The 23,231-nt window shown below is 29.8% G+C and overlaps 1 protein-coding gene across 1 annotated transcript; it reads right to left on the bottom strand.

The window, feature by feature from the left end:
• Positions 1-21,441: 21,441 nt before the first annotated feature.
• On the bottom strand, positions 21,442-21,774 carry LOC148240161 (uncharacterized). The gene has a single exon (XM_088212087.1). The coding sequence runs from the start codon at positions 21,772-21,774 to the stop codon at positions 21,442-21,444; it is 333 nt and encodes a 110-aa protein (XP_088068213.1).
• Positions 21,775-23,231: the final 1,457 nt, after the last annotated feature.

The raw sequence follows: 23,231 nt of genomic DNA, 5'->3' as shown, positions 1-23,231 counted from the left end.
ATTTGAAGAAAACAATCAACTTAGAAATTTGGTTCTCTTAACTCTTAAGAAAAATACTTTTAAAAATGATAGTAATGTTGAATATTATTATTGTAAGTTTTTCTATTCCTCAAGAGCATCGAAACAAGGTCTAATATCTATTTATGAGCCTTCTAAAAATACTGATCATCTGTTGATTTAAATTTGACATATCATTATCTTTTTATTATTTTTTAACGAAATATGATAAATAAATCCAATACACTTAGTTTAAGCATATTAAATTGAATTACTAATGAGATATATTACTTCAATAGTCATCCCATAAAAAGAAAGATGTTTTTTTAAAGAGTGATAAGATGTTATATAACATAGATAGTTCTTAGTGATAGATAATACTTTATAGTCACTTCAATAGAACTTTGAAAAAATTGCTTTTGCTTCTTTTACCATTTATATAAGATACACTAAATTTTTAGGCTAAGACAATCTTTAACCATGCACTATTCTTTCGTGGTGGCTTATTAGCAATCTATTTAAAAATTTTATCTTTTATATCTCAAAAAAATTTAATAATCTCATTTTTTTTAGAACCCAAGAATTTTGAGTATTAGGAAAACATCCAATTCTTTAATAAACTATTATTTTTCAGGAAATAATATCTACATATATTTAAAAGAAAGCCAATAACATGTAAATAGTTTCTACTAAATTAGATCCTTTATTTTATTTAGGTATTTTAGTCAAATTCTCTTAAATAATTGGATTATAGTAAATTAAAAAATAATTTCAAGCATACCTCACACTTTTTTAAATATACTTTATGTACATATTTTACAAAAATAAACATGTCTACTTAAACAATATATAGCATTATTGTTAGAGAATTTTTTAGATAAAAACAAATATATATATATACATATATATATCCTCTATTGTCCTTTAGTTATTCTCTCATTAATTCCAAAAAGTTTTCTTTCTCCTCTCTAAAACCCAAATTTCAAACACAAATTTTCAAGTCTAATAATCACCAATCATATAGCTACAAGCACTTTTGATAAAAGCATCCAATGCATGGCCACAATAGAACCTGAATAAACAACAACTAGTTAGAGAGCCTTGTCATCCACCGTCTCCATGCCCAGAGCCTCTTTAGATGTTGTCGCCAGCATTGTAATGATTTATGTACTGTGTGATGGAAGAAAGCACGTGCATCTAGATTCCAATTGAATGTGGTGATCAAGCTCGGGCTGTTAATGAAAAAAATGATCATGCAGTATGAATTTATGTATAATAGACATAAAATCGGAAAGATATTCCAATTTGTATAATGATTAAGCCAGAATGATGATTAGGGGAGATTAGGGTTATGCATTCTGCACATAATAAATGCAGGTGTGGCATTCACCGTCCATAAAGCGACACTTATAGCAATCAAAGGACACACAAGAGGTGTATTCTGTATTTTAGATCTCTTGTACACCCTCTGTAAATTTTGCAACTTGCCTTTTCTTCATTAACAACACAGTTTATCTTTCAAAAACACATATATACACATTACTTAACATAATGTGTAGTGGATTTACACATGAATATATACAACAAAATAATGATAAAAGATTTATCTCACATAAGCCCAATTGGGGCACCTAAACCATTTATTAGCAAAAGCATCATGGTAGAGCCTGTAATCCCTAATAGTGCAGAGGCAAAAGTGTCGGTCCTTTTTACACCTTGTGCAGGTAATGAACTCGCCCTGATGGAACTACTGCTTTCCACTAATGAGCCTTGATATGTTATTTAGGTTATAGTAAGCTTGTAGTATTTGATTTTGTACTTTTATATAAATAGGAGATCTTGTAAGTATTCCTTCTACCCATAAAAGTCATGGAACAAATGAAAAATTGAATGATTTTTTACTTTTATACAAATAGGATATCTTGCACATATTCCTTCTACCTATAAAAGTCGTGTGATAAATGACAGATATTGAAACAAATAAACTAACTCACAAAGTTATAAAAGTAATCAATATCTTAATAGTAGTTTGTCTTATCACAGGATTTGACGTTTTGGAATAGTACACATTGAATTGCTAATTGCATTTTGTGCCACCAATCCCCCTACTTAATATTAATTGATAATTCCATCTTTTAGATATATATGTATTTATATACATCTATTTATACATAAAGTGAGGAAAATTTTGATGCTAAAAATTAGTTTTAAGGCTAAAAATTGAGGTAAAAATGAGGAGACAAGATAATGTGAGGAAAAAAAAGTGAACTGTGAGCTAAGAGCCAGAGAGAACAAATTAGCAGTCGTAGTCTTAATTCTGGCAGAGTTCTTGCTTTATTTATGAATTTTTTGGTAAAAACTTGACAGAGTTTTGGAATGATTTATGATCACTTTCTTGACTTAAAAATCTCCAACACAATACTCAAAAACTAATCCCAAAAATTAAAGAGAAACTGAACTTCAAAACATAAGAAAAAGCTTACCCCTTTTGATCGTGAGCCTTATTCCTCTTCTCTTCTTCTTTTTCCGCTCTCATAAATTTAGTAGAATTTCCTCAAGGTTTTTATCTATAAAAAAAAGTACTCTGAAAAATCACACACTTCGTACTTCCTCTTCTTCCTTCACTTCTATGCTTTTTACTATTTTTCTCTCATCCAGAAAGTCTCTTCCTCGCTTCTCCTATCACCTATTTATAGGAGTGGGGAGCCACAAGGGAAAGGTTACCACCATTTTGTCTCACTATTTCATCTAAAAGTTGTCACCTTTCATCATGTCACTTCACTTAAAAGGTTACCACTCTTTACATGTCATTTTATCTAAAAGACCTTTTCACATACTACTTCATCTAAAAGCCTACCTTTTTTCACATGCAATTTTATCTAAAAGGTCTTTTTACATGTTATTTCATCTAAAAAGTTATCACTTTTCATATGTCACTTCATCTAAAAGTTGTCATTTTTCATTATGTCATTTTATATAATAGTTACCACTTTTCAATATATCACTTCATTTAAAAGATTTTCGCTTTTCTCATGCTTCTTCATGCTTATTCTAGCTCCTTCATCTTTTCCATCTTTTTTTAGTTGGACTCTAAACTATGTCCTTAACCTTATTATATATTTTAAAATACATGCAATGGTAAATTAAATATATTAAAAATAAAAAAATTAACTCAGAAGTATTTTCAAGCTATCACAGGTATAGTTTGTATATATAGAAATGGTTTTTAATAAAGATAAGTATGATTAACACAATATACATATATGTCATAAATATAAATGAAATTGAAGGGAAATTTTTTATATATAAGTAATTTTATAAGTTTTATAATTATAATTATATAATTGTATCTTATAATATAATTTTTTTTAAAACAATGAAATAATATGAGATGTATATATATATAAATATGTACATAATGGGTATGTACTGTGTGCATATAAATATATAAGCATATGTATGTGTGTGTATATATATGGGAGAAGAATAAATAAATTAAAATTTAATTAAGAATTATGTAATTATGATAGTTAGGAGAGTTGAATTTGATCGAATAAATAATTAATAAAAATTAAATTTGATTGGATAAGTAATTGATAAGTAGATTAATGTAGCCATAATCTATAATACTTAGGTAAAGGTAATTTAAAATACTAAAAGGAATAAATTTCGGAAATCATTTTGATTTAATAAATATGTAAACAAATTAATAAATTTTGCTTTGAGTTGAATAGATGATATAAGAAAATAATTTAAGAAAATAGAAAAAGAATATTTGTAATGATTTCTTTTAGAATTGAATGAATAATAGATAAAATAAATTAAAAAGAAATTATTAATTAATTAAAGCAAGATTAATATAAAATGATAAGAAAGTATTATTCACGATATTATGTAATTAATCAAATAGACAAAACATAGAAAAGTTAAATTGAATGATCACCTTAGTAACTAGAATAGTTGTAGAAACGAATAGGCATTCAATATGATTGAATGAAACTCTTGGGTTCACTATTGACCCGAGAAGGTTTAATTGTTGTGTAGGTTTCTTCTAATTTTTGGATGGTGTTTGGAACTCAAATTTGAATCCTTTAACTCTAAAGTTTGTAAGTATATCTAGTAGTTATCCTGAAGCCACATTGGCATGTTTTCAAAAATATTTTCAAACAAAGCCCTAATTAAATTTGTAAGGAATCGGGATTAATAATCAAGTAAGTGGAAGAAATTAGAAAATGGTGATACTGAATGTTTTAATTTGTCATTTGCTTGTTGCTTGATTGTTGAAGGAATATTGCATGTTTTAAATACTGTATGATGGTTGATTGTATGATGAGTTGAACAATCTAGGTAGAATAATAATAGAAGTGCATATTCACCAATAAGATCATGAGTACATAAAATAACTCTCACAAATAAAACAAGACCAACAACAAAATATACATTCTTAAATAAAATTAAGAAATCTAAATAAAATTAATAAAACTAAAAATAAATATAATAAAAGCACTAAAACATAAATAATAAAAAACTAATAACTAAATATATTACAATAAACCAAAAAGTATATGATTAAGGAGAGTTAGTGAATAGTTCTATAAGGATAAAAAAAAGACAGACTGGAAGAATTAGAATAGTGTAAGATATAGAGTAAGGTTAACTAAGAAAGTGTACAAAGTCTCTAGGGAATATAATTAGTTTATTAGAAAAAATATAAATATCAATTTTAACTAGAATAGGAAGAAAAAGAAAACGAAACAAAACAAAAACTTGGAAGAAGTGAAAATTTAGAGTTAACCCGTTTAAGATTGGTATGGCTGAAATTCAATGGTGTGATGAACCCTATCCTTAGGTGATTGGAAACTCTTCCAGACGTGGTTGAGGTGTGTGTTGTGTACTAGGTCATCTGGGAACAAACTATTGTGACTATTTTGTGTGTTTTGGCTGTGTATGTATCCCCTTATAATAGTGGGAATCCTAATCCCATAATGGTATCAATTGGATAACAGAGTCACTCATGCAATCTCAAAGAAAAATTTAAAACTTTAATAACTTTAAATTGATGATTGTGTTGGAACAAATCAAGAATCGGGGATACCAACTAAGGGGTTACAGATGCCTCGATTTGATCAAAAACTTGCGGGAAATTCTAGTATATGAATTTTTGTGATAAATATGGATTAAAGGGAAACTGATGGATGAGTATGGTTTTGGAACTTGAGATGATGTGATAATAGTGTGTGATATAAAGTGGTTATAATTAGGGAATTAAGAAAGGAAATAAATTATGGGGATAATGAGAAAATAATGAAAAAAAAGAATTTTGAGAGATAACTAGCTATAATTTTTTAACAAAAATTTATATTGTCATACTTGTATGATCAACAAATTTACTTATATTCTTCTAAAGAAAAAAATTCATCTTCTAAAGCAAAAAATTGCAAAATTTAAAATAGTTAGAACAAAATATTCAAGGCTATTTCATCTATCTTATTTTTCTTAAATCACTTTTCTTTTTGAGCTTCATTGTTCTAATAGCACTCACTATCTTCATCCAGAATTCTAAATTCTCATAAAAATTATCTTTTAAAAATAAAAAAAGATGTAAAACTATATAAATTGTTAGAAGATTTTTTAGAATAAAAAGACCAGAAGATTGAGTTTTTGTTGCATACAATTCAAAAAAATATATTGTGGCGCGATAAACTTTCAACATTATCTCAACAAAATTATTTCTTACTTTTCAAAGTAAGTGGCTAATGAGTTCTTCCGCATAAAAATTAAATTAAAAAATAAATTTTATTTGAAATGACTCAAATTATACTAGAATGGCAGCCATAAAACTAATAAAATCATTATTCATAATCATTTTATATAAATTAAGTAAAATATCCAATAAGTATAATAAAATCACATTGCAAATAGCCATGAATTCTTTATTTAAGTAATCACATTTTAAAAGCCATAGTTCTCTATTTACTTTAAATAGTTTATTTTTTATTTGAGTTAAAAGATTTCATAAGTTATAGTATAAGATAAGATTTATGCTTTTCACAGCTTGTATAAAATAATCAACCCTACACGTTTATTCACTTCTCACATTATAATTGTTATCAAATAATTAGTTAGTTCTCTTGATTGATGCAAAAAAAAAGTATCGTGGAAAGTTGTCTACCTTCTTTATGTATTTTATATTGTTATCGTTATCAACTCATGTTTTTATATTACAATGTACTTTAAGTAGGGTATTAAAGGATATTTTAAAATTTTAATTAACAATTAGATCAAGTTTTTAAGGTTACTTACTAACAAAACTTTTTATATTGGTATATAAATACAAGATTTAAAGTAGAGATATATTATTAAAATAACTAATCATATTATTATAAAGTACAATCGATGTTTTTGTATAACGTGGTTTTTTACCTTATATGTGCTAATAAACTTCTATCATTATCTCAATAAAATTTTCTTTTTTTAACTTTTAAAAGAATATATGATGAGTAAGTTCTTTAATGCATGGATTAAAATTCAAAGTTAATTTTAATACAATTGGGGACCATAGAATTAATTAAATCAATATTTTTAATTATTTTATATATATATTAAGTAAGATATCACATAAATATAATGAAATTGCATCTCAAATAGCAGTTGATTCTTTATTTAAGTTAAAGATTTCAAAAAATAAAATCACTTTCTAAATATCCATAGATTATTTATTTAAGTTCAAAGATTTTATAAGTTATAGTACAATAAAATCTACATTTTCCACAGCCTATATAAAATACTCAACTGTGTATGTCATTTATCCTCCCATTATAATTCAATTATTCTTCAATTAAACTAAGTCTTTTTGATTGGTGCAACAAAGAAGTATAGTGAAAAGTTTGTTTTTGAAAGTCTACATAACCTCTCATATTATATATTATAGATTAAAGTCAAGGATACATGCTCAACCTCTATTCATTCGAAGAAAGAACAAAAAATACGTTTTTTTCCATTCTTCTTAATCTTCAGGCACAAATATAAAATCTAAATATTGGATGTTAATATTTTCTACAATCTAAATATGAGGTCATAAGGTTTAAAAGAGGAAGCTTTAGAGAAGATCTGTACCAACAATCTTACGGGACCTAAGATCATGTTGCACTCATTTCCACTCGATAAGGCTTACCTTATGCTGTCCATACCAATATCGTTTTCCATTGTAGATGTGTTTTTCTTAGATAGTTTTCTTTATTATAAATTACTAACTATATGGATAAATTAAAATTATTGTTGTAGCTGAGTGGCTTCAATTTCCTTCATAAATCTCACTAGGAGCTTCACTAGAAGAACAAACTTGATATGTTTGTTCTTGATCCATACAAGATTAAGTTTAACAAGATATCATATTACAAGTTTGATGACCATGAAATAAAGCAGGTGAAGTTATATCTGAGAAAAGCAATCAACTTGGGAATTTGGTTCTTATAACTCTTAAGAAAAATGCTCTTAAAATTGATCATAATGTTGTATATTGTAACTGCAACCTTTTCTATTCCTCGAGACCATCGAAAGAAGCTCGAATATCTATTTACGAGTCTTATAACAATACTAATCATATGTTGATTTAAATATGACATAATTGTCCATTTACTATTTTTTTAAATGAATTATGATAAATGAATCTAATACACTTAGTTTAAGCATATTAGATTGAATTACTAATGAGATATATTACTTCAATTTTAGTCATCCCATCAAAAGAAAGATAAAAGAGTGATAAGATGTTATATAACAGAGATAGTTTTTAGTGATAGTTAAGACTTTATAGTCACTTCAATAGAACTTTGAGAAAATTTCTTCTGCTCATTTTACCATTTATATAGGATATACTAATTTTTTAAGACTAGGATAATCTTTGACCATGCACCATTCTTTGGTGGTGTCTCAATCTATTTAATAATTTTATATTTCATCTCTCTAAAATAATTTAAGTATCTCATTTTTCTAGAACCCAAGAATTTTGGGCATTAGCAAAAACATTCAATTCTTTAATAAACCATTATGTTTTAGGAAATAATACCTGCATATATTTTAAAAAATGTCAATAGTATGTCACTAGTTTCTACTAAATTAGATTATTTTATTTAAGGATTTAAGTAAAATTCTCTAAAATAATAGGATTATGATAAATCAAAAAATAAATTCAAGGATACCTCAGATTTCTTTTAAATCTGAAAGATAAAACTTCTAATTTGCATAATGATTAAGCTAGAGTGACGATTAGGGGAGATTAGGGTTGTGCATTCTGCGCATAATAAATGTTGGTGTGGCACTCACAGTCCCTAAAACGACACTTGTAAAAATCAAAGGATACACAAGAGGTGCATTCTGCATTTTAGATATTTTGTACGCCCTCTATAAATGTTGCGACTTGCACTTTCTTCATCAACATCACAGTTTATCTTTTAGAAACACATATATACATATTACTTAGCATAACGTAGTGGATTTGCACATGAATATATATATATATATATACAACAAAAATAATGCTAAAGATTTACCTCTCATAAGGCCAATCGGGACACCTCCACCATTTATTAGCTAAGGCATCATGGTAGAGCTTGTAATCCCTAGTAGTGCAGAGATGAAAGCGTCGGTCCTTTTTACACCTTGTGCAGGTAATGAACTCGCCCTAATGGAACTACTACTTTCCACTAATGAGCCTTGATCTATTGTTTAGGTTTACCACAAGCTCATAGTATTTGATTTTGTACTTCAATACAAATTGGAGATCTTGTAGGTATTCCTTCTGCCCATAAAAGTCACAGAACAAATGAAAATTTGAATGATTTTTTACTTTTATATAAATAGGAGATCTTGTACTTATTTCTTCTACTTATAAAAGTCGTGTAACAAATGACAGATACTGAAATAAGTAAACTAAGTCATAAAGTTATAAAAGTAATCAGCATCGTAATAGTAGTTTGTCTTATCACAAGACTTGACATTTTTGAATAGTACACATTAAATTGCTAATTGCATTTTTATGCCTCCAATCCCCCTACTTAATATTAATTGATAATTTCATCTTATAAATATATACATATATATTTATATACATCCATTTATACATAAAGTGAGGAAACTTTTGATGCTAAAAATTAGTTTTAAGGTAAAAATTGAGGTGAAAATGAAGAGACAAGATAATGTGAGGAAAAAAAAAAGTGGATAGTGAGCTAAGAGGAAGAGAGTACAAATTGATTACTTGAATAGAAAAGCTTCTAAGGAGGATGAATTTTTCATTTTTAAGCTCCAATAAACAATGTGATTGCATAATTTTTTTAGTGTATAATTATCCTTTAAAATTTCATACGTGATCAAAAATAAGTTAAAACTAACTCAAAAAGCTTATAAATGTATCACATTAATTAAACTTACAAGATTAGTAATAAGTTAATATTTCAAAGTAAAGTTTGTATACAATCACTTAAAAGGCTCAAAAGATGCTAAAAGTTGTGACCACATAAACCTTTAGTTCACAGTTTAAAATGTTATCATTTTTGACTTATATTTTTTATATTACACTTTGTAGGATATTAAAAGTTATTTTAGAATTTTTATTAACAATTAGATCATGTTTTTTGTATTAAATTTTGACCTACTTTTATATATTCGTATATAAATATATAATTTAAACTAAAATATTGTATGAAAATAACTAATCACATTATTATAAAGTATACTAAATTTTTCAAAAGAAACAAACAAATGTATCATATTAATTAATAAAAACCACGCAATCAATAAAAATAAACAAAGAGAATTTAAGAATGAAATAAAAAATTTAGCATGTTGATCAAGCATTCATATTTAGCAAAAAAAAAATTAATGATCACATTTTTCATAAAGGAAAGACTTTTTAATATTAGAAAAAAATATCCAATTGCTTAATAAACTATTATTTCTCAGAAAAAAACAAATGCATTTGAAGACAAAAAAATCCAGTTACTTATCACAAATTCTATCCAATCAGAATCTTAATATCTTGTAAGGATTTTGATGAAGTTCTCTTATATAATAGTATTATATAAAAATCAAAAAAATAAATTCAACTTTACCACACTTTTTTATACCATATGTGTACATAAAAAATGTGAAACATTTTCACCTTTACAATTTAAAAATTAGCTAATTTTTGTTATTTTTTTTTATTCTTAAATCACTAATTTGAAATAAAAAATTATTAAGTGATTGTGATCCTCTAAGTTTTGTTTCTATAATTTTTTAATCAAAATATATGGTGTCGTAATTCTATTATTTACAAATTTATTTATATTTTGAAGCACTTAATATTTAATTATTTAATTTTAATAAGGTAATAACTATACATACATATTTATGTATAGTATGCTAAAGAAATATGAAGAGGGAGACTTAGTTAACCGTTATCATTAAATTGGTCTTCTAAAGATAAAAATTACGAAATTAAAAAATAGTTAGCAGAAAATATTCAAAGTTATTTTCATCTATCTCATTTTTCTTCCTTCACTTATCTTTTTAAGCTTCATTGTTCTCATAGCACTCACCATCTTTATCCAGAAAATTTGAATTCCTATAAAACTCATCTTCTAAAAAATTAAAAAAAAAATGATGGAACACTATACAAAATTTTAAAATTATCCCAACAAAATTGTTTCCTACTTTTCAAAGTAAATGGCTAATTAGTTCTTCTGCACAAAGATTAAATTCAAAAGTAAATTTTATTTGAAGTGACTCATTTGTACTGTAATGGTAGCCGTAGAACTAACAAAGTGAATCTCATAAGAATTTTATATAAATTAAGTAAAATATCTAATAAGTATAATAATATCAAGTTCTGAATAGCCATGGATTCTTTATATAAGAAATAATATTTTAAATAACTATAATTCTTTGTTTACTTTAAATAGTTTATAATTCTTTATATGAGTTCAAAGATTTCATAAGTTATAGTATAAAATAAGACTTAAGTTTTTCACAGCCTACACAAAATAATCAACCTTACACATTTATTATCTTCTCACATTGTAATTGTTCTTCAATAATTAATTGATCCCCTTGATTGATGCAAAAAAGAAGTATCATAAAAATTTAGTTACCTTCTTTGTATATTTTACATTGTTATCATTACTGACTTATAATTTTGTATTGCATTATATTTTGAGCAGGATGTTATAGGGTATTTCAAAATTTTCATTAACGATTAGATCAAGTTTTTAAGGTTAATTACTAAGCAATCTTTATATACTAGTATACAAATATATAATTTAAAGTATAGATATTGTATTAAAATAATTAATCACATTATTATAAAGTATAGTCTTCAATTTTGTGTAACAAGATTTTTTACCTTATACATGGTGATAAACTTCTATCATTATCTCAATAAAATTGTCTTTTTTAACTTTTAAAAAAATAAATGACAAATAAATTTTTTAGCGCATGGATTAAAATTCAAAAGTTAATTTTAATATAGTTGGCAACCATAAAATTAATTTTTAGTGCATGGATTAAAATTCAAAAGTTAATTTTAATACAATTAGCGACTATAAAATTAATTAAATCAATATTTTTAATTATTATATATATTAAGTAAGATATCATATAAATATAATAAAATCACGTCTCAAATAGCAATTGATTATTCATTTAAGCTTAAGATTTCAAAAATGAAACCACTTTCCAAATAGCCATAAATTCTTTATTTAATTTCAAAGATTTTTTAAGTTATAGAATAATAAAATCTACAATTTCTACAGCCTATATAAAATAATCAATCGATATCATTTATCCTCCCATGACAATTCAATTATTCTTCAGTTAAACTTAGTCTTCTTAACTAGTGCAACAGAGAAGTATAGAGAAAAGTTGATTTTTCAAAACCTACATAACCTCTCAAGTTATTTATTATAGATTAAACTCAAGGGTATGCATTTAACCTCCATTCATTTGAAGAAAGCAAAAAAAGTTTCTTTCCATTCTTCTTAATCTTCAGGCACAAATATAAAATCTAAATGTTCGATGTTAGTATTTTCTACAATCTAAATCTCAGGTCACAAGGTTTAAAGGAGGATGCTTTGGAGAAGATCTGTACCAGCAAAATCTTATGGGATCCAAGGCCATGTAGCACTCATTCCCTCTCGGTAAAGCTTCATTTATGACATCCATACCAAAATCCTTTTCCATTAATTTTATTGTAGATATGTTTTTCTTGGATGGTTTTCTTTATATTAAATAACTACTATATGGATAAAATTAAATTTATTATTGTACCTGAATGGATTTAATTTCCTTCACACATCTCGCTGGGAGCTTCACTAGAAGAACGAATTTGATATGTTGGTTCTCGATCTTGTTAACAATATATCAGGATACAAGTTTGAGAAGCATGAAATAGAGCTAGTGAAGTTTTTTTCTAAGAAAAACAATCAACTTGGGAATTTGGTTCTTGTAACTTCTGAGCAAAGTGCTCTTAAAATTTATTGTAATGTTGCATATTATTATTGCAAGCTTTTCTATTCCCCGAGAGAATCGAAAAAAGCTTGAATGTCTATTTATGAGCCTTCCAACAATTCTGATCATCTGTTGATTGAAATTTTATATATAATATTCTATTTACTATTTGTTTTAATGAACAATGATAAATGAATTCAATAGGCTTAGTTTAAGCATATTAGATTGAATTACTAATTAGATATATTACTTCAATATTTGTCGTCCCACCAAAAAAAAGATTTGTTTTTAAGGGTGATAAGATGTTATATAACAGAGATAGACTTAAGTGATAGTTAAGACTTTATAGTCACTTCAATAGAACTTTTAAAAAATTTCTTCTGATTGTTTTACCATTTATATAGGATACAATAAATTTTTAAGCTGAGACAATCTTTGAGCAAGCACCATTCTTTGGTGGTCGCTTACTACAAATCTATTTAATAATTTTATATTTTATCTCTCAAAAAGAATTTAAGTATCTAATTTTTCTAGAATGCAAGAACTTTGAGTATTAGGAAAAGTATCTAATTTTTTAATAAACCATTATTTTTAATGAAATAATATCTGCATATATTTTTTAAAAAAGCCAAAATCACATCGCTAATTTCTACTAATTTAGTCTTTTCTATGTTTTCATCCATTTTTCCTTTGTAGGGCATTTATATTTCTTGGCTCTTCTTAATCTTCTGAAGTAACTAAGAATATTCCCCCTTCAATGTCAAAACGGTGATAAGGAACACTTTTCCTATTTATTCAATTTATTTGAGATTTTTTTAAGTTACTCCCATTGGGACCAACTTCCATACTTGGGCCCACCATTGGTTGTGATTGGGTTTCAATTAAAATGGTTTTATTAAATCTTATATCACTCTTACTCAAATATAGTTGGCCCATTTATCCTTGTGGGGTTGAAACAGTTTGGTCTTCAGTTTCATATAGAGATAAATCTTGACCTATCTCACATTTTTTAGGAAAATCATTCTCTAAGAATATGACATCTCATGATTCAAATTCAATTACACGTCCATTTTCTTGTGTGCATATAAAGACATATCCTTTTGATTATTTGAAGTATCTTATAAAGATACTTTTCTTCCCTCTTTGACTTAATTTTCCATATTTGTGGGAAGATTAATGAACAAAGATGGCACAAACCCAAGGTCATAGAAAACTTAGGTTTGATTTTTTGTTAGTCCATAACTCATATGGGGTGGTGGTAACTGATTTTGAAGGTACTCAGTTAAGGATATATGTGGCAGATAATAATGCATCACCCAAAAGGTAATTGGCTAATTAGCTTGTGTCATCATAGACCTAACCATTTCAAGCAAGGCTCTATTTCCTTTTTCCGCAACACCATTCTATTGTGGTGTTGCTGGAATAGTTAACTAACGTTCTAATCCCATTTCATCACAAAATTCTCTCAACTGGTTAGATAAATATTCTTATCCTCTATGGGTTCTTAAAGGCTTTATTTTATTTTCTAATTGATTCTCAATTAAATTCTTATATTTTTTAAAGCAATTAAAAACTTCATATTTATGAGATATCAAATAGACATAATTGAATCGAGTATAATCATCTGTATATATGACAAAATAAATAACACCATATCTTGTCCTCATATTCATTGGATCACATATGTCAGAATGAATAGTTGCATTGGAGTATTTGCTCTTACAACTTTTCCAACTGGTTTTCTGGTTGTTTTTCTAGCTAGGCAATGCTCACAAGTAGACAATTCTACTTTTTCTATATTTCCTAATAAGCCCTCTTGGGCTAATCTATTCATTCATTATTGACCAATGTGGCCAAGTCTAGCATGCCAAACATTCACATTTATTCCTTCACTATTCGAAGATGTAAATAAGGAAAAATGAATATTATAAGAACTATAGTCAACATCCAAACCAAAAAAACCATCTAGAAAATAACCATGTCCACAATATCTTGTTCCTAAATACAAGCTTATACCATTAGGTTTAAAATTAAAACCAAAACTAAGTTTAAGTAAAACCAACACAAAAATTAAATTCCAGCGAATTTCTAGAGCAAATAGCACATCATGTAGGAATAGGGTTTGACCTTCATGCATCACCAACTTACATGTACCAATACCCTTTACCTCCACTTTTGAATTGTTTCCTACATATATCTATCGTGCTTCACGCGGAAGGCATTCCTATCCTTCGCTATATGGTCTGTGGTTGCTGAGTCTACAGTCCCCAAAGGATGAGATTCAGTTAGAAAGACAGAACTAGAAACAAAAATAGCACTCAAATGTGCAAACATGTTTTTAACCTTTTTAGGCTCACTGCAATCACAAGCAAAATATCCTTTGTTACCATAGATATAGCACTTCACCTTTGCTACATTTTTTTTTTTAAAAGATGTTTTTCTTTCTCTTGTTGGTGAAACTTTCTTTTCTTGTTTGCTTTGAAACCCCTCTTTTCCTTTTGTTGGGATCCACCATGGAACTTACGCTTACGTCCCCCAGCACCTTGTGAGCTAGAATCGCCCATGTACACATCAATACTTGACTTAGTGGCCTCAATTCGATCCTTTTCTAGGTCCAAGTGTCTCATGGAATCTTAAAGAGATCTAATGCCTTCATTATGAGTTAGATGGATCTTCATATGTTCCCAAATTTGGGGCAAGGAATGAATCACAGCTTGGACCTGTTGTTCATCAGTAAGAATATGACCAGGATTTGTCTGCTCAGTTACCATATTTGACATTTCCCTTAGATGTTTTTTCATACTATGACTAGGGCATTTTTTTAAGTGTCAAACTTGATAATAAGTGACTGAAGTTTAATCAAGGACATACCACCAAATCTTTAAGCTAATGCGGACCACATGTCCTTAGCTAGGTCATACTTCTTGAACTCTCTCATGATGTCATTTTTCATACTGCTCAGCAACGTAATGCGAGCGAGAGAGTTCTTTTTCTTTCAAGTCTCAAAAGATATATGGTCCCTCCAATGTTGGGTTGTGTTCCCTTCTTCAGGTTCATTCATTGATTCATTTAAAGCTTCTAGAGCCTCTTGCTCTTCATGCACATATTGGATTTTCATACTTCATATCTCCTAATTGTCACTATTCAATTTTTCTCCTTTGTCAAGTTTAGTGACAATGTTTTTTTTTATGCAGATGTCGTTTCTCTATACATATAGATATTATGCATATTACTCAATGCCTAAAAACATACATATACGTCCTTAACATATATTAATTATGATGACAATAATCTCATATTAGATAAAGAATCAAAAGGAAATTATGTTTCCAATCATCATCTAAAATTCTATTATTTGATAATTCATACATGCCAAATAAAAAAAAAAACATGCTATCATATATATGTAATAAATATGAAAAACATATATAACATTTCATTAATAACAATAAAGTACACAATTTGTAAGTAGTTCACAACAAAAAAATAACAAATAAAATAGTTATCTTATTGTAATCTTTTGTTTATGAAATGATTCCCTAAGCTTGTTTTAAGGTCATCCTTAAGAAAATTTGTGCTCGTTTTTTGTAAAGGGACACCAACAATTTTATGATGTCCTCGATGTGTAGACACCCCTATTGAAGAACTAGCTATTTTTTTATCACCCCAATTTACATATTCCTCGATAAATTTGTTAACTGTGGATTTCTACGCTTGTTCTTTGTCCCAACAAAGCTCAAGCAAGCCTCGATAACTAGGAATATGTGAACTTCCCTTAAGAGCATCATACTTTACTTTGTCTTTTAAAGAACCTCCTTTTCATATAATTTTTAGAATCTTTACATTGAATTTAATAATATGGTTCACTAACAGTTCAACTTCAGTTTGTTTACCAATCTCCTCCATATGAGTATTTTTTAAGTTTTGTATCATACGATTAACTTTCTCTCTCTGTTTAGGAGTTCTAATTGTCTAGAGTTCTTATCATTATCACCATTATTTTTCTATAATACATATAAAAAATAAATAATATATTAATAAGCTATCTTTATAAGTTAATTAATTAATAAAGAATTCATATAAAGTAGCTATTATAATAAATTAATCATCTAATAATTAATTTATTCAAATATGATACAATTAATTAACTAATAATTAATGTATTTATAGTGAAAATTATAATAAATTAATTAATTAATAATTAATTTATTCATGTATGATAAATTAATTAACAAAAGAAAATTAATTTATATAACAAAACTTGTTTTATTATAGTATTCAGAGATAAAATGTATGTTACGTATTCTCTCTTACTCAAAATAGGCGTGCTAGCGTGGTCATTGACATGTCTGTAAGACATGAGGGCTTTGCGTGCACAGGTTTGATTCTTGTCATCCGTGTCAATTTTGCTTCTGATAATTTATTCTAAATTGGTTGTAAATGTAACACAATACCAATAATTTGTTTAGTTCACTCGGTAGATAGCAATACTCTCCACTTTGTGGCTTACGAGTTCAAGCCCAATGATTGTTTTTTATTCTCTAATTTTTTTATTTTAAATAAAAAAATAAAATAGCGTAAAAAGACCAAAATATCCTCATCTTTAATTTCTATACAGAAAAAAAATGTAGAATCCTCCGTTGACAGAACCCTTTTACTTTAAACAGGATAGACTTTAAAAATACAAAATTTTCTTATTTTTTGTCCAAAAATTACGAATAATATACCAAATTAAAGCTTTGGTCTCTACTTTAATTTAAGATCAATATTGCACATATTTAAGTAATACAACACAAAATTATTTTACCAAAAAAGAAAAAGAATGAATTTTACACAAAAATTAAACAAAAATATAAATAAGAACAAAATTAAATATGCAATTAACTAAAATGCTCTGATATTAATGTTAGAAACTCATGGACTTAAATATAATCGATAAATCAATTTTGCAATTATTTTTCAAAAATTATTTTGCATAGTATCATATAAAATCCCAATAACTCATAGTGAACTGTATGTAAATTTTTATGGCATAAGTACTTCTTGTAGAAATCCAAACTTTTGAAGAAAAACTAACTAAAAATCTCTTTTTCTTCTTCAGAGAAGCAGAACTTTTTGTTAAGAGAGAGAAAGTGAACTGTAATTTAAAAACGTAGTGAACTGTATGTAAACCTTTTTAAATAATCTTATATACATGTCATCGACTTAAATAAATATATATACACACAACACATACAACATAGGTATACTTGCATATTTACATAAGGTATATGTGTTATTCTATAGCACGCACATAGGAGGCATATATAAATATAAGTCATACACAACACCATATAGATCTCCAATCATATGCAATTGCACACATAAACATGATGAGTTTGCAAAAATCACATTAGAAAACTTAAATAATTTATAAGATCTGTAAACAATCCATTTGAACAAAAAATAAAGTTTTATAAAAACATGGGGCGTCTCTGAATGAGACTAACCCAATCCCATACCTATAGTCGAATTGGAAAAAGTGTCGATATTCTTATTGGCTTGGGTTTACACTCTCCTTCAAATCTGGCATTGTTTAGATAATTCCCTCATTTACAAACAGAAAATACACAGGCTAATGACAAAAACTTGTGGAAATAATTAGAATACAAAAGTGGATCTAGATTTTACCATAGACACGCGATCTCGATCACCAAAATTGCCATAGGCCACCACATACGTGTCTCTAGTTCACCACGTGCTGCTTTCGGAACACTACCGCTGGACCACCACCGGACCACCTCGTGCTAATGTAAAATCATCACAGAAGAGCCGCACACCTAATCCCGGCACAGATTTAATGAAATCATGTAAAGGACGCTCCGTAAATCATAAAATCGCGCTTAGCTGCCACTTCCGCGAGTTCTACTTCTCTAAAAAAATTCGCTATAAATTCCAATCATTTTTAACCATGCACAGTGACTCTTCGTTCTCTAGATTTACGTGGTCGTCCGATATGCAGATTCGGTCACTACATGCTGCTTGTCGCACGCACCAAATCTGCCACATCCTCTTCTCTCTTCATGACTCTCTCTCTCTTTCTCTCCCTAAACTAATTTCTCTTTCTTTTTTTTCCTTTTTCTTCCCTTTTATAAGCGGGAAGAAGAAAACTCCTCCACGCCTTGCCTCCTTCGGTAAGCTTTAGATGCGTATATGGCTCCTGCTCTTCTTCTTCTTGCAGAGGCGTGTTTGCCTTTACAACTCCCCCTTATTTTTCCTAACATCAAAACGGCATTATTTTGGTGCTGTAAAAAAGATGTCGTTTTGACCCCTTCCCTTTTTTTTTTCTTTATATAAAAAAAGTGTCATTTTTGGGGTTTCCTCAAAATGACGTTGTTTTGGCTTTTTCTGCTTCTAAGTAGATGGGTTGGATTCTATTTTTCCTAAGCTAGGGTGTTACATTTCAAGTCTAATCATCACCTATCATAAAGCAACAAGTATTTTTTATAAGAGCATCTAATGCATGGCCACCATAGAACATGAACAAATAATGACTAGTTAGAGAGCTTTATCATCCTCAATCTCCATGCCCAGGCAAATGCTACTACCATCACTCAGACTTGTGGAACAGTCATGCACTCAGACTTGTGGATCTATAGGATCCTCATAGACTTCCAAGGGTAGTCAGCCTCAGGTTCCTCACTTTTTTTCTCATCTGGGGAGGCATGGAAAGAGTGAGTTCCAAATGCTCAGTAAGGAAAATAATGTTAAATTAACATTGTAAGATTTCAAAAGTTAATTATTTTAACTTACCATTTAACCTCCTCATTTACCTATCTCACATTATGGAAAACCATTTGTTTATTAAGAAAATGATATGTTAATACAGACAACTAAACATATATCATGCCAAATAGTAGAGAAAATCAAATAAATCATGAAATGCTCAGATTTTTTTATCATGCTTCGCGAATCATTACAACATCCATCTTTGAGAGCAGATACAGATTTTCAACTACTCAAATGGAATGACTAGATAAGATACAGATACGACAATCTGCTCTGGCCAAACCATTGTATGATCTATTACACGGCTGTACAAGCCACAGTGGCCCTAACAAAAATCTACAGTCATGACATTACTTAGCAACAAGCGACTCCTACAAATAATGCGATACCACTCGTATCAGAGGGTACACCATCATCCACTTGGAGAGGTCCTCTTACATGATTCTAGACCAGATAGGGGAGGGGGAAATAGATACTCCAAAGGGTAAAGGGAACAGATACCCCTCAGAGATAAAAAGCCTAACATGACACTTGATGCAATATGCATGTCAATACAGATACACTTCGAACCATACAGGCTTCATTCCACTTTTTTCTTTTTCTTTTCTTTTATATTTTTTATTGTTACTAATTAAATATTATAGTTATTACATGTAAATTCATCAAGTGTCTGCAATTCATATAGCATGCTTGAAAACAAGAACAATTCAACTTATCTAAACATATACCAAACAAGCAAAATAACAATCATATTAATTTAGCTTATCTAAAAATACACCTTAAGATATCGAAAGAAATACTAGATTCCTTTTCAAAACCTCGATGTTTTCTCCTTCACCGTTCTCCTTTCCTTCTCTTATTCTCTCACTAGACTACTATCTCTCTCACTCTAAATCTTTGAAAAATGGAAGAATGGAAGTGTGGAGAGGAAAGGAAGGGGAAGGGTAATTTATAGAGTTTTGGAACCATTGAATTCATGCTAAGTGGTAAAATTCGATGAAGAAAGAGGGAAAAAAGATGCTCAGCACAAAAAATAAGGGAGGAGGGCCTCCTCTACTAGCGGCGACAGCGCGCTGCCTGAGGACACAACGGCGCATTGCCTGAGGTGGTAATTTTTTAGTCGGCGCGCTGCAGGCTAGACTGCAAGCACACAGGCCTCCTGCTGCTCGCACAAGGGCTAGCATGTGTGCGAGCACAGGCTTACTGGGCATAGGCCCAAGGCGCACAAGCCCTATCCGTGCACACTTGTTGTGAGGACAGTGCGTGAGGTGACGCGCTAATGGCCCACCTACATGCGACAGGACGCGAGCAGGTGCTGACCCCACGCTGTGCGTGCAAACGGGACGTGCGCACTGTGCGCATATCCCGTGCGTGTGTACATGTGAAAGGGATGTGCGCGTTGTGCGCACGTCTCACGGTTATTGTGTGCACATGTGCACGCGCAGAGTACTAAGCACTTGCACGGGCAACTTGACTCCCTGTGGGAGTTTTCCCGCGGGATTTGTTTCTTAATTCGTCATTTTTTGATTTTTTTCTCAGTTTTCATATTTAATTTAAATGAGTTAGACTTAAAACCAAATAAAATAAATTAAAATTAAATTACATAAAAATTAAATAAATAAAAATCAACCAAAATTATGAATTACAATAAATATTAAGTAGTATAAATTAATTAAGTTTAACGCGGCCAAATGACAGAATAACTAGGGTTTCCAAATCATTTAAGCATAGTGATGGGCGGGGTGTTACATCGCCCCCACCTTAAAAAGATTTGGTCCCCAAATTTTTCTCAAATAAGTTTGCATACTTTTTCCTCATTTCATCCTCTAACTCCCACATCGCTTCTTTCGGGGTATGATGTTGCCATCGTACCTTCACCATGGAGATTTTCTTGTTACGCAAGACCTTACCGGTCCACCCAAGAATCTCCATAGGAATCTCTTCATAAGTCATGTCAGCCTGTACCTGCACCTCATCGCGAGGAATAATGTGAGAAGGATCAGGGTGGTTCCTCTTGAGCATCGAGACATGAAAGACATCATGCAAACCTACAAACTCTCAGGATAGAGTGAGGTAGTATGCCACAGGTCTAATGTACTCGATCACTGAAAAAGGTCCCACATAATGAGGGCTCAACTTCCCTCTCTTTCTAAATTGCATCTTGCCTTTGTAAGGGTAGACTTTTAGGAAAACTTAATCCCCTACAGCAAACTCCAAGGGTTGCCTACGATTATTAGCGTAACTCTTTTGGTACCTCTGGGTAGTTGCCAAATTCTTGTAGATGATTGCAACCTTCTCAATGGTCTCTTGAATGAAGTTTAGTCCTAAGTGGCACTGGTTCCCAACTTCACTCCAGCAAGTAGGAAAATGACATGGCCTTTCATACAAAGCTTCATACAGGGCCATACTGATACTGGAATGATAACAGTTATTATAAGCAAATTCACAAAGAGGAAGATACTCATACCAATTATCACTAAATTTGAGAATGCAAGCACCTAACATGTCTTCCAATGTCTGGACCATACGTTTTTACTAACCATCCGTCTGGGGATGATAAGTAGTGCTGAAGTACAACCCAAATCTCAGAGCTTCTTGGAAGCTGTTCCAAAAGTGAGAAGTGAATCGGGAATCACGGTCGGACACAATGGATGAGGGAAAACGGTGGGATAAAATTGATTTAGAGGAATTTTAAGGAAAAATGAGTCTAACAGAAGTTGGAGGGATAATGAGAGATGAGAGATAGAAAGAATTTAGGGGGAATAATGAGAGATGAGATAGGAAATGAAATACCTTTGCATTTATAGTTTTCTAGTAAAAAGAGAAAGAAAAGTTTTACATATTTGATTGAATGTTTGACTATGTGTCGTATGTCTAGGGTGTAGCCTATTTCTTATATTTACTAAGCACGTTGAAATTGCTCACCCCATTAAATTATCATCTTTCTAGATCAAGAGGATCTAGTTATGGATCAGGACGATCTTAAACTTGAACCGGATCAAGAAGAATTTGTATGAGCACCTGTGATGAAAATTATATTCTGTAACTGAATAAGTATCTATTTTGTTTTAACTCTATCCTATGAACTCATGTATTGTAAAAAATGTTACAATGTGGTCAAGAGATAGATGATGGATATTTTGAATCTATAAATATTTTATTAATTATATTTCTGCTGCATATTTAATGTTTAACAACTATAATCCTTTTGGGGGAGAGCAGGGGCATCACAGGTGGTATCAAAGCAAAATGCCCCTAGGGTTATGCCTTGAACATGAGGTTCTAGAGTCTAAATATAGATAAGCTTGATTTATAAAATATTCAAGAATAATTTCTTTAGCTAAAATTAAAATGATAGACTTGTGTTTTTTAGTTGTAGGATAGCAGTATGAGATATGGGAGACCTTTAGGACAGCCTCCCCACGATGGTCCCACTAGGGAAGAGTTCAACCGATTTCTTCACATGATGGAAACCATTATTGCAAATAGGTACAGAAGGGCATTACCACCATTGCCTCTTGTACCTACACTTGCTACTGCACCTGTGCTTGTTCCTGCTCCTGCCCCTGTACCAGCACCCATCCCTAATTGGTGCACTTAATCCTACTCTTATTCATGCACCACTGCCTCCTCATGATCTTTCTTGACCAGATCTAGAGCCATTAGAGATTGGTGCAAGCAACATTTATAAGTTTAAAAGACATGGTTCAACAAACTTCAAAGGAGGTAGTGATCCTACTGCAGCTGAACAGTGGATCATATCTATTGAAAAAATATTCAAGGTACTTGGGGTCACTTCTGAGTAGAAAGTGGTTCTAGTAATGTATATGTTAGAGGGTGAAATTGAACGATGGTGAGAACTCAAGCAAGCATCCCTTCCTAGTCCTCATATTTAGCAAAATTTCTTGGAAGCCTTCAATTCTATGTATTTTTCAAAGCATGTCAGGCACCGAAAAGAACGTGAGTTTTCCCATTTGACTCAA

The sequence above is a fragment of the Carica papaya genome, chromosome 9 (assembly GCF_054855325.1).
Source record: "Carica papaya isolate Zhongbai chromosome 9, ASM5485532v1, whole genome shotgun sequence".
Classification (NCBI taxonomy): domain Eukaryota; kingdom Viridiplantae; phylum Streptophyta; class Magnoliopsida; order Brassicales; family Caricaceae; genus Carica; species Carica papaya.
The sequence above is the reverse complement of the archived record's forward strand: the minus strand, read 5'-3'. Positions and strand labels throughout refer to the sequence as shown.